Source organism: Mytilus californianus, unplaced genomic scaffold (genome assembly GCF_021869535.1).
Source record: "Mytilus californianus isolate M0D057914Y unplaced genomic scaffold, xbMytCali1.0.p SCAF_6, whole genome shotgun sequence".
Classification (NCBI taxonomy): Eukaryota; Metazoa; Mollusca; class Bivalvia; order Mytilida; family Mytilidae; genus Mytilus; species Mytilus californianus.
Genome location: NW_026262712.1, coordinates 37,205,087 through 37,218,704, shown reverse-complemented (window position 1 = coordinate 37,218,704; position 13,618 = coordinate 37,205,087). Strand labels below are relative to the sequence as shown.

General features: G+C 33.5%; 1 protein-coding gene across 1 annotated transcript; it reads left to right on the top strand.

Moving 5' to 3' along the window:
* Nucleotides 1–4,384: 4,384 nt before the first annotated feature.
* Nucleotides 4,385–12,463, top strand: LOC127705657 (uncharacterized). The gene is made up of 3 exons (XM_052209986.1): nucleotides 4,385–4,486; nucleotides 10,136–10,274; nucleotides 10,409–12,463. Exon 3 carries the CDS (start codon nucleotides 10,413–10,415, stop codon nucleotides 11,916–11,918), a length of 1,506 nt encoding a protein of 501 aa, XP_052065946.1. The 5' UTR covers nucleotides 4,385–4,486; nucleotides 10,136–10,274; nucleotides 10,409–10,412; the 3' UTR covers nucleotides 11,919–12,463.
* Nucleotides 12,464–13,618: the final 1,155 nt, after the last annotated feature.

The following is a 13,618-nucleotide window of genomic DNA, read 5'->3' as shown; positions in this document are numbered from 1 at the left end:
TGCGATGGTCTGTGCTTTTGGTCCTTTCGGTTAAATCAGCTCTTTAATCGTATCAAGTTATGGATTTACAAATATTTTGTCATCGAGCATCACTGAAGAGAAATTATACATATTAAGGCTAAACTCGCATTCGGCGCAGGATATTTGATACTGTTTGATAATAATCACATTAAACATTTGACCCGGCCAGTCTTCTTTCCAAGAACACCGGTGGACGAATGGTCTAAGTAGTTTATCTACAGTGACCACTAGCCATTCGATTCTGAGGATGTCACTTATACCGCACTTAGCGAGATGTGTTGGACTCTGACCTTATTTAATTGACAGGATTTGCCAGTTTTCCTGTTGAAGTTCGGTGGTTCTCTCCGGGTAACCTGGCTGTCTCCACAAATAAAAAATGCTCTCAGATTTTTTATATAGGAAAAACAAATTCCCCATAGGAGCTAAAGAATGTCCTTTGCGAAATTTATTCTAAAAATACAGATGACCCTTTATGGTGCCATTTGTGCCTTTATGTTTTTTATTCCTTTTTTTTTATTTGCTGAATATGTCTTGAAAGTAAAAAGTAAAATCTTCGATAATTTCAAAGGTATCCCGCACAATGCTGTATATTTTACTCATTCCAAATTCATATCACATTCGCTCTCAATAAAAAAAAACAGGATTTTCTTCTTCAAAGATTGGAAAACACATGATCGAATAAAAAGTTAAAGGAACGTGGGATCTTCGTTTGTGAGAGAAATACCCAACGACACAAAAAAAATCAAAATAAATCTTCGTCGGAAATATATTACAATAACATTTCTCAGTCAGCTACTACTAGTATTAAATATAGATTCTTCCATTGGTACCAGTGGATTATCGGATTTATTCAATCGAGATAGCTAAATTATCGAATTTTAATGTCCGAGCCTCAATTCATCCAGTGAACTGATAAAGGTCATGACCCTTAAACTCAGCCAATCATCTTCTGAGATCATCGGCAACCACACGTTGGTTATTTTTTTATTCAATATATGGGCCCGAAAAGGGTATGATTGCCAAAGAACAAGAGAAATCTTTATACGGGCTTTGCATTTGAAATAGAAGTATAATATTCTTTTAAAACAAAACAACATAATCATGTTTTCACTTCGTAAGTTAATGTTTCCAAAGTTTAAATTAAAATGTTGCAGACATATAAATTCAAGACACGTAGTTTTACATATATTTGACAAATACCATATTAGCCCTAGCAAAAATCAGTAATTCAACATGAAGGTCAACGCTAATCATGGTTAATATGTGGTGACAATGGTAAGAGTCAAATGTCTTTATAAATATCATACCAACACTATAAATATCTCAAGTTTAGGGGAAACATATATCGTGGACAAATCTGGTTCAGTCAGTTATAACTCTTATCAATGATAAACATGAAATTTAGATCAAATGCTAGGGTAATTTATGGGTTATATATTGTGTTACAACCAAAGATAAAACCGACGAAGACAGACATAACCCGACTACATGTATCTACATGCCATATATATAATACATCATGCCCTGTGTAGCATCCTTCAGCTAAAGCCGACGAAGAAAGGCATTATTCGATTACCAATAGCTATTTTTTTAATATAGTTTAGCTAGTTGGCCAAGTCGTCTAAGGCGTTGGACACATTGTCAAGGTGTCACAGATGCATCGGTTCAAATCCCGCTCCGTGAAGGACACAAACTTGCTACCGCAAATTTGCAAATCCAACATTGTGGAGCCAAATTTCAGACCAAGGATATGAAACTTATGGTGTTACACCTGTGTAACTCATGGTCATCCTCATGAGAAAGTCTGTCATTAAGTTGTCGCATACCATAGTGCATGGATGGGGTTTACAGAATAGAGAATAATCATGGGCATAATGTACAGAATAAAGGGCAAAAAATAAAGAATACAGAAAAATAGGCCAAATAAATAAAGAATAGAGAATAATAGGATGCCAAAATATAAAGAATGGAGAATAAGGCCAAAAATAAAATATTAAAATTGAGAATGGAAATGGGGAATGTGTCAAAGAGACAACAACCCGACCATAGAGCAGACAACAGCCGAAGGCCACCAATGGGTCTTCAATGCAGCGAGAAACTCCTGCACCCGAAGGCGTCCTTCAGCTGGCCCCTAAACAAATATGTATACTAGTTCAGTGATAATGGACGTCATACTAAACTCCAACTTATACACAAGAAACTAAAATTAAAAAATGATACAAGACTAACAAAGGCCAGTGGCTCCTGACTTGGGACAGGCGCAAAAATGCGGCGGGGTTAAACATGTTTTTTTTAGATCTCAACCCTCCCCCTATACCTCTAGCCAATGCAGAAAAAACAAACGCACAACAGTACGTACAGTAAAACTCAGTATAAGAGAAGTCCGAGTCCGATGTCAGAATAGGAAACAAAAGAAAATAAACAAAATGACAATAATACATAAATAACAACAGACTACTAGCAGTTACTGACATGCCAGCTCCAGACCTCAATTAAACTGATTAAAAGATTATGTCTTCATCATATGAATATCAGGCACAATCCCTCCTGTTAGGGGTTTAGTATTATAACGTCATAAAATATATGAGAAGAACATAACCCGTGTCATGCCAACAATTAACTGGTTTCAGAATAAATGTGTTTAACACCGACGCAAAGACCCTATAAGTGAATTAATATTAAAGCCAAAATATGCAATCTTTAATGACCTGACAACAGTATCGTAACTATATCCCTTCTTAATACGTCTGTTTAAAGGTTGTGTTAGCTTTTGAGGTGAATACTGACATTTTTGTGCTTTGTAAAGAATATTACCATAAAAGATTGGATGTGAAATACCCGAACGTATAAGATATCTGCATGTTGAGTTATTGTTATTGTTTGTTTCCCCTCCCACGACCGACGGTCGGACCTTTATCGGGACTCCGGGATCGGGTGTTTTTAAGCTCGGGATTTCGGGATTGATCCTTTCGGGATCCGGGAATTCTTTTTTCGAATTTCGGGATGTCGGGATTTAAATTTCTTTTATCGGGGCTCCGGGATCGGGTGTTTTTAAGCTCGGGATTTCGGGATTGATCCTTTCGGGATCCGGGATTTTTTTTTCGAATTTCGGGATGTCGGGATTTAAATTTCTTTAAATTCGGGACCTCGGGATTTCATGTTTTAAGCCCGAGGTTTCGGGATCAGGACCCCTTCTAACCCCCCCCCCCCCCCCCCCCCCCCCCCCTATTTGTGTTGTGTGCAAGGGTGATCTTTGAAAATAAAAAATCTGAAGCATCTTTCAACCCACTGAGTGCACCTTGATTTGCTTTGTCTTTAACCTCTGTTCCTGTTTAAAGAATAAAATCTTTGAGTTAAAATGGTCTGAATCGTGCTTTGAAATCTATCTACTTTGTCTTCGAACAGGTTGGGCATAAGTCAGGAAATGTGGGATACATGTATTCCCTGCTTTCAGGGAACGTCCCTGATTTCTGGTGTAAAAAAAACCAGTTTAAATGTGATTTCATTTTTCAATTTATGGCATGAAATTTACAAAAGGGCACGTTTTAACGTTATAACTGCATCAGTTGAATTTTGTAAATACTTAAAGTATTCTAGGAACAACAAAACATGAATAAGTGAAGCCTTGTTTTTTCTAGAACCAGTCGAAAAAACATACAAATCTTTTGTTTATGAATCAATTGACCAAACTGCATGATCCAGGTGTAACTGAACATAACTGAATTATGTTCACTTCTATTGAAAATTTTTATTCATTGAATTTTAATTCCCAAGTGATTAACATATCTTTTTGTCATCTCATAATTGATGATCAAGGTATGAATTGGTGAACAAAGGAATGGTTTTGTTGTGAGTTATGCATCAAAGTAGACTTGAAATAAGCTTGATTTTTAACTAATAAAACACTTGCTATCATTAAACATTGTTATCACATGTAGAATGTGCGCTTTTGTAGATTTCATACCATAAAATGAATAAGGAAAAAAAGGAGGTCCCTCCCTGTATACTGTTTTAACACCAGAAAACTGGGGTGTACACTGAATACAGGGAATACCCAACTTTTCTTGACTTGAGCCTTACCTGTTGAATTTTGTACAAATTCAATATAGAAAAACCATATCAAGAAATAAAATAAAATAATTTGCCTACCTACCTACCCATATCCTGACAACCTCAGTCAGGGGAGGGGAAACAAAGATATTTTTAATGTTGGCCTAATGGGCAAAATATGTAAAGAATAGAGAAAAAATGGTCTTAGAAATTAAAGAATAAAGAATGGGATGAAGTCAAATTAATGAACGTGATTTGATATTTAAATTTACCGCGATATATACGTAACATGTGACAACAACAACCTGTGTTATCTTGCCATGATTTTAAGTGAATCAGAAGTTTATTTCCTGCTATGTCTCTGTTTCCAGGTACCGACATACTGTCAATTTGAAATACCGTAACGGTAATTCAGGTTTGTACTTAAATTTGTCTTATTTTTTATCTTTATCAAGTTTTATTATTCTGAATATTTCTCGATTACCGTATTTATTTCAAGTTACATATATATGTATGTAATCATTCAAAGTATTTTGTACTAATATTTATTGTTTTCATCATCCGGGTAGTTTTTGGATGTTCTCTGATAGGTTATGATAATATTGAAATAGTGTTGTATTATGCACATTGCCGTATGATCCAATAAGACGTGGCAAGAAAAAAAAGTTACCAGTTTTTAAATATTATTCCTACATTGATTCTACTTTCGTTTTTGCACTAGGTCAATTGAATTATCGCCCTTTAAAATGTTGATAGGTTGTGAAAACACTTTTTAACACCCCATCCCCAAATTCCCACATACGATCCCCCAAAAAGCACAATCAAAAACAAATAAACAAAGCATAAAAACAAAAACATTGAAACTTAAAAACTTAACACATTATATAATTAAATACACATTTTTTGCGTGAACTCCTTGATACGTGACCCCCCTGAGGGGTTCAAGCATATATTGGCGAGTTTTGGAAGCTTCTATGGGCCATTTGATATCCTTGGAAACAAGATTCTCGGAACGTCTCGAAGTTTCGATCATTTATACATGAAGTTGTTTATGTCTTTGATACGGTCCCTCTATGGATAGGCTACCACGTGACATTGTATAGTTCAACAATGATCAACAATCGAAGTTCATTTGTAGATCGGAAAATTAAAAAATAAAGACTCGATTGCAATAAAAAATCATTTATATATTGCCACCTACTTGCCTTTTTGGTAGAACATATGCGTTTTAATAATGCGACATAATCAGAATGTTTATTAAATATCAAGTATAATGATAACGCAATTATATAATTCATGCTTTGAGACGACCCCTGTGTGCGTTCTGTGTGTAAGATTAATACATCTGGGAATAGTATACTAATATATTATGTCTCATAATAAACTGTTATAAATATGTATCTTAGGGTCGGAAAGCATAATTATAATTAAACAAAACAATATTTCTGTCAAAATATTTAATTTCATTAAAATACACTAACAGACCAAGAAAATATTCATTAACATTATTAAGTTTAAACTGAGACTATATTTGTCATTAATAGAATATAATGTATAATGTTATATTATGTCCGACATGTCTGAACAGTGAATACATTTATGAAAATTATATGCAACATATTAGCACCAACTATCAGGGATGCGTACACATTGTAGTATTTTAAATCCTTGCATCTCACAAAAAAACGTATGCAATATTTTACAATTATCATTTAATTACTATGTTAATGATTCAATTTCGTTTTAGTATATATGGTTTTATAAGTCTCTGCTTATATTTTGTATAGCAATATATTCATATAATGGAAAGTCAGACTTGAAGAAGAGATTGATTTAATAATTAAATTGTCCATCATTAAATACTTGATGTTTGTTTTTATTGATATTACATTTTTAAATTTTCGGAAATGATTCATTAACAGGAATGTATGTTAATTAAATTTCAATTCTTTTTGTTTTGTTTTTAATAGTTTAACCTCATAACATTTTAATCTTTTCAATATGGTGCTATTTCGAAAATTGTGTATTCAGTGGCTGATCGGGAGGGGGGGGGGGGGGATGGGTCCGGGGGTTCGGGGGTTGGAACCCCCCCCCCCTTTTTTTTTACGATCAATGCTTTAGAATGTGGACATATGGTTGGAACCCCCTTTTAAAAATGACCCCTTGTATTCATTGTGTTGACCAGCTATCATACACCTGTCTTGATTTATTTTCATTATATTACACCCTGTTCACACGACACAACATCGGTTTGCGTTTACACAAATTTCGGATTAAATGGCCATGAATCCGGAGTCAAAACACTTGAGGTAGGTACTTTGACATCAGAATTAAGCTAGCATTAGATTTGAGCCCTAGAATGAATATACGTGATGACGCAAATGCGTATTATAATCCAGAGTATCAGTGCGTATGCTTTCCACTTTCTATTTCTTGCGCTGCGCAAGAAAACCACATGCATGCATAGATATTAATTTCACTCGCATTTATTATCTAAATTCAGGACACGGCAGTTAGAACTGGACATGTGATGTTGAATCATGGTCATTATATAAATAGCACATAGCTGAGAGGGTGATAGAGCAGATTGTTTCCCCGAGAAAACATTGTCAACTGAGGCGAAGCCAAGGTTGACAATGCTTTTTCGAGGGGTACCCATCTGCTCTATCACACTCTCAGCTATGTGTTATTTAATCTATTATACTGAATGTTCAATCATTATTGTCTTTTACTGTTAAATTTTGAATTGAAAGTACTTAACTATGACACGTCACGTACACAACAACGTAACAGTAATTAGAAAAACAACAGAAGTGAAGCAAGACAATTATTTTTTATTTTGACAGTCTATAAAAAAGCTCTTCTGAGGCCAAAACGTAGACCTTGAGTATCTCTTTAATTTATTCACGTAAATTCAATTCATTGTCCTTTAAATTATCGATTTTTGATTGGTCTACACGAGAGGGTGACATTCAAAAAATTGTCTCCCGCTGAGCCATGGGATAGAGTAAATTCTCTATCCAATCAAAATCTGGCATTTTGACGTGAAGTATAATAACACAAGTTAAGGTATTCTGACCTCTAGCTGTTTCTCTTTTCTTTTTCTTTTTGTTTGAGTGACTGTCCTATTATAAACTTTGAAATTTTCAAAATACTAAGATTTTCTTCCCAAGGAATAAATAGATTACCTTAGATGTATTTGGCAAAACCTTTGTTTCGAAATTGTGGGTCTTCAATGCTCTTCAACTTTTTACTTTATTCGGCCTTTTTAACATTTTTTTTATTCAAGGGTCACTGATAAGTCTTTGTAGACAAAATGCGCGTCTGGTGTACAACATTTTAATACTGGTATCTATACATTTTTATATATCTACATAGGATACATATCTTTTTTTTTTATATTAATTGGTTCCTTTGAGAGCATATTTGTGTATTTATAAATCTTCTTTAGAACTAAGTTTTTCCCATAGAATATTTGGATTGATTAATGTAACTTCAGGAAATCCTTAAAATTTGAGATGTTTTTATAGACCGAAATAATTGTCAGTTTATAAGAGGTCCCAGTGTAGCTGGTGTGTTACTCTCAAAACTAAAATACGAAACATTGTTATAAGTTGCATGCCACAGAGTTACACTTCACATGGAAATTGGACTTTCCATTTCTCTATACAACATCTACCGTGAGTTTAGACGACACCTTCAATAATGAGTATCAGAAATATTTGAAGCTATCAAGGAAACAAAATATGAAGATATGACAGACGAAATAAATGCATCCAGATTATTTCAGCAAACAGTGCTTAAATTTACATCTTTGCGATTGGTCTGTGCAATTTGCTTTAAACATTCGGTTTGCAGAAACTAAGAATTGCAATAGGATTGGGACTTTGTATGTATATTAAACACGAAGAAAAACTGATGTACACTCCAAAGTAATAAATAAAATAGTCAAGTCTTAAAAGGTAAATTCATATAGTAGCTGTATACATTTCTCTATTTCCAACTAAAGTGCAACATCGCTTTTAATTGACTTGTGTAAGAATCTACTCACAATTACATATTTTCAATAAAGGTGTTTTAACATCATCGGTATATTATTATATTCAGTCAATTATTTCAAATCTAAAGCCAAAAACAAAAAATAAGCAACATTTTTTGGTTACCAGTCAGTGGTCTCGGGTTCACGTCTTGCTTTTCTTTTTTTAAAGAAAGCAACTTGTTTTAAATAAAGATTTCTAAAGACAGGCTTTTTTAAATTTTTTTTTTTTTAATTTTTTAAAGATTTGAGGCATCAGCAGTTTACTGATGATCAAAGCTTGCAAATCCATTAAGAATATACAAATCATGATGAATAAACCAAAAACTAAGTGAATCCCATATGAACTCCAAACGGAGCAAGTCCGGTCGCCTCGACGGATATCTCCAGATATACATGCAGCTGAAATCATCAGAAAACAAAAAGAAAAAAATATCCAAATATGAAGTAAGCCTTCTAATTTCGGTTCAATGATTTCCTCAATGCCAAATCTACTGCATGCTCACTTTCATGTGACTTTTTGGTGACAGGACATTATTAATATACCTGAAAGTTGAATTGAAGAGCTTGGAAAGGTGTTCTTATTTTTGAGGTTTCTTCTTCATGTACATACAAGTCGATCATTAAGGTTTGACAGTTAGTATCCTTTTTGATACCAACTTTTTGTTGAAGATCCAATCCTCCGAACTTAAAATATATGTTGTCTCAAAGAAAGTCCAGTATTTTGATAATTTCGTCTTTGGCCTATTTGTTGTTGGAATTTGTGTGGATTTTCAAAAAGTTAAATTTTTATTGACATCAACCGAGAAACTTGTATCTACGATTCCCATTTTTGAATGCGAAGATGTAGCCGAACTTTAAATTGATCATTGAAATAGTTAGGTTGGTCCCCTCCGTAAAATATATAGTATGTCTATACAGAGATTAATAACGGCCGGGTACCAGTCTAAAAAAGGATATTTTCGTAGTAGCGATAAATTGTAATGTCTGCGATTGAAAATTTTTGAGTAGATGTTCAGAACTCTAATTGACACCGATTGTTGAGTATACCCTTTCACAAATTTTTTTAAAGGCCTTCTTTCATTATAAAATGTTAAGACAAAAGGAAAAAAAAAATGACGGATTTGTGACTTTCTAAAATTTCCTTTTTCTTAAATGATGTAGCTGTGCATGTGGGATTTCCATATTTGATGTATATTACAATTCTTCCTGTAGGCAATATGTATATTTAAGAATGGTATTACACATAAATAAGTAACTTCTCGTTATGCCCAGTCAAATTGTATGTAAAACTGAACCAAGCATAGACTTCCTCCACGAGTACATAGAACAAAATACAAACAAAAACGTTAACACTACATCAAAAAAGTACAATTTAATACACATAAAGACATCACACAAAATAAATCAAAACATACCAGAACATAACAATAAGCACAGATCAAACCATATTTCAATGCAAAACAATATATTCCCCAATGCATGAATTAATACAAAGAAATGTAATATAAAAAGATTAGTTCATTTACAAACATACCATATCACAAAACAAATTAATAAGAGTCACACTTCAATCCCTAGCAGTGTATTTCACTAAACGAATCATACATGGCACGACTGCATGATGCCATCTACATTTAAATGTCTTGGTAATTTGTGTCACCAGGTTACTCTCTCATTAACTCATTAACTCATTGACGTATATATAATATGTCATTTAGTTCAGACTCACATAACCGAAATCCCAGTTGAATCCGTATAGATAAAACACCAGCCAATGTGTATCGATCTTGAATAAATATCGCATCTATCTTTTTCCTCTCTCTCTCTCTCTCTCTCTCTCTCTCTCTCTCTCTCTCTCTCTCTCAATGTCTACAAATCTTTCATTGAGGCACTCTCACAGCTGACAGATGGGTTACTGGTATTTTTTTATCATCTGGGGTTTGGAATAATGAGCGCTTAAGACAAAAAAAAAGAATAAAAAGTATTTCCTACTTGTTTATATTTTTTTTATTCTTTTTATTACAGAGAACCTCTTTTAGGTGTTAATCAATGTTACCAATCTTTTTCCTCGTAGTGAAGCTTACGGGACATGGCAACAAACGAGGTTGTTAACCACAGGAAAATCCCTATATCATTATAACATTAGTATAACACTGACAGAAAGGTAAGCATACATTTTGTATCACAGGGGTAATACTTTTTTTTTTATGTAAGAAAGCTTTTGAAAATTTAACTAAGTCTTTATCCTTAACATACCAATGTTAGCTTACAGCTTTATAAACGTTTTTTTTTATTCAGGAAAATGTCAACCAAAATTCTATGTGGTCCTTGTGGATATGAAGACAACACAAAAAATGCAAAGAAATGGTGTACTAGTTGTGAAGAAGGGTTTTGCGAGGACTGTCAAAAGGTTCACAGATCTACTAAGATGTCCAGAAATCATAAGCTAATATCTGTTTCAGATTATCAAAAAATAAAAGATGTTTCTATAAGCCAAACATGCGTAGGACATGGAAAAAGATACGATCTATACTGTTCCTTACACGACAAACCTCTCTGCATTGACTGTGTTGATCAGCACAAAAGTTGCTCACAGCTTGTGTCATTAGATAAAGTTGCAGCGAATGCTAAACAGTCAACTGCCCTTGCAGATTTAGAAGATACCATAAGTGGAGCGTTAAATAATGTCGGTAAATGTATCAAAAACCAAGAAAAGAGTGGTATCGAATTTGACAAACAAGAAAGTCTCATCAAGAAAACTATACAGAAAACGCGAGAAAAGCTGAACCAACATCTAGATCTATTGGAACAAAAATTGATACAAAATCTTTCGACAAAAAATGTCAACTGTAAATCGGCATACGGTGAAGTTCTTCATCAGTTGTATCTAGCAGATAAAAAACTAAATCAGCTAAAGAGAGAAATCGGGACTATGAAACAAATGGCATCAGATGTCCAAGTCTTCCTTGGAACGCGTGAAATCAACAAAACTGTTTCTGAAGAAATAAAATCTATAAAAAGCATATTAAGCAGTACGAAATATTTTGAAATCAAATTAGAGATTAACCCTTCAGTTACCTCATTATTTGAAATCGACAATGAGCTTGGAATAGTATCACTTACAGAAAAAAAATCTAGGTTAGAATTCAAAGATGTAAAACTCGATCAAGCTCAAAAGCATATAGCTGTACATGCAGGAAGTAGTAATCTAGTAATAGATTTACAACTGAAACAGAAAGTAAGAATTGGGAGATCAGCAGATGATTCAGGTGTGACTGGATGCTTGATATTACATAATGGTAATATTTTAATATTAGACATTTTAAAAGGGAATCGAATAATGGAATATGATGGGCAAGGTCAGTTCGTCCGATACATTTCCTGTTCTGGTGATCCGTATTATTCAACATTGATAGCTCCTGATCAAATTGCTGTCACCTACTTTAGTATGAATAAAATTGAAATTATTCATCTAAGCATCACACAAGTGCAGAAGATAAGAACCACAAATCAGTGTGAAGGAATATCCTACCGACATGGTAAACTTTATGTGGTAATGGAAGAAATGGGAATAGTTGTGTTAGAACTGTCAGGGAAAATCTTATACACAGTGACAATAGATTTTAGATACGTGAGTAACATTGCGACCTCAAAGGATAGAATTTACTACACAAACGAAAGAAAGAACACTATACATTGCTTAAGTCTAACAGGTCAAGAAATATGGGAGTATCAAAATGAATCTATTGCTTTGCCAAAAGGGATTGCTGTAGCTGACAACCAGGACGTTTTTGTTGTAGGTTATTAATCTAATAATCTTTCTATCATAAACAAAAATGGACAAGAGAATAAGATCCTACTGCAAGGAACTGGCGAGTTGAAAAATCCAAGAGCTGTATACTACAGCACAGATAGGAAAGAATTATTAGTATGTACTGAGGAAGACGGGACTGCTGCAGTGTACAAAGTTATTGTAGGTTAATTAACCTCTATATGACACTCTCTGGTTAGTTTGCAAGACTTGCAAAACCGCCATTCTGTCACATTAATTTATTGAATTATTTCTTTCCTTTGAAAAACTTGAGAACTTTTTAAAAATTCCGAAGATTTGGAACTGCTAGATGTTCGCTTGCTGGATTTCAATCGTTCCAACTTTGTCATAAAATAAACCAGATACGATTTTTTTTTTATCACACAAAAGAGTACAAATTTGAAAAATGTTTTGAAATGTATTCGAGTATATGATTTAAACAGACTGCAATGAACTGAAATCTGAAACATTTAATCGCCATAAGCTGACGATGATCACGAATCAAAGAACTGTATTCTTATTTTTATTTATATCATTTAACACTTGTTCACATTCGTTGAATTACAGATTATGCTATGTATCAGAGTTGACGTATTATTTTTGCGTTATTTTAAAAGTATTATGATGCAAATTAGGTTGGTTATTTGCTTGTTTTGATCGTATTAACATTTAAGACTCGCATGTCTCGAGAAATTATAAATTATAAATCTTAAACACAGGCGTTTCTTACATTGCAATTGCAACGGATAGAATATATTACACACCTGAACACAATAATACTATACACTATTTAAATCTGACAGAAGAATTGTGGGTGTATCAAAATGAGTCGATTATTTTGGGTTTTCTACCATAAAAAAAATGGACAAGAGGGTATAAGATCCTACTGCACGAAACTGGCGATTAGACCAAACAAAGAGCTGCATAGTTCTTAATTATTCTACTTTTTTTTGTTAAAGTCACGTATTTTCGGATCTGCTGTTTTACAACTACTTAGATGGTTGTTTTCTTTTGTTTTAGACATTGATATTCTGTTTTGAAATCTTTTCGGTTGCTCAAGATCGAAATTCCTTTATAATTCTTTTGTAACTTCATGAAGAACATGAGAAAGAACGACTTTAATCGACATTACACAGCTGTTACCGTCATAAACATGAACTAATTTACCTCACAGGAGACATGTTCAAATGGTAGCTGATATTTAGTAGAAAACAAAAATGTCGTCTTATTTATCCCTATAACCTTTTGTGACATTTTCACTTAGTGTACATTTCCCTTGCTGCTGATGCATGCACGCCTTCGGTTTCGTTCTATATTGAGTTCGTGTAATGCCCCTATTTTTTGCTCTTTTTTCCTCTTGATTTGTGTATTCCTAATAGATTTACAAGATTTGAACATCGTAGAAATACGACAACTTGTATGAAGATCTTGAATAATCTCTTTGAATATTTTTTTCACCGATTTTCCAGAATCTCCCAAAGCCTGATATAATGTTACTTGTCACGAACGCATTCCAAAAAATCTTCTTTCAATTCATACACGTAGTAATTTAAAAACAATCGTTTGTTTCTGTGCTGGTATGTTTTATATGACGTATTGAATACTCAGTCAGTATTCTAATTACAATTGTCAGAACAATATAAATGTTAGAAATTAAGTTAGACTACTATCTGTTTTTTTGTCTTTTAGCTTTGTTG

What these genes read in the sequence shown, in the direction of transcription:
- LOC127705657 (XM_052209986.1), top strand. Translation starts at nt 10,413, where the DNA reads ATGTCAACCAAAATTCTATGTGGTCCTTGTGGATATGAAGACAACACA.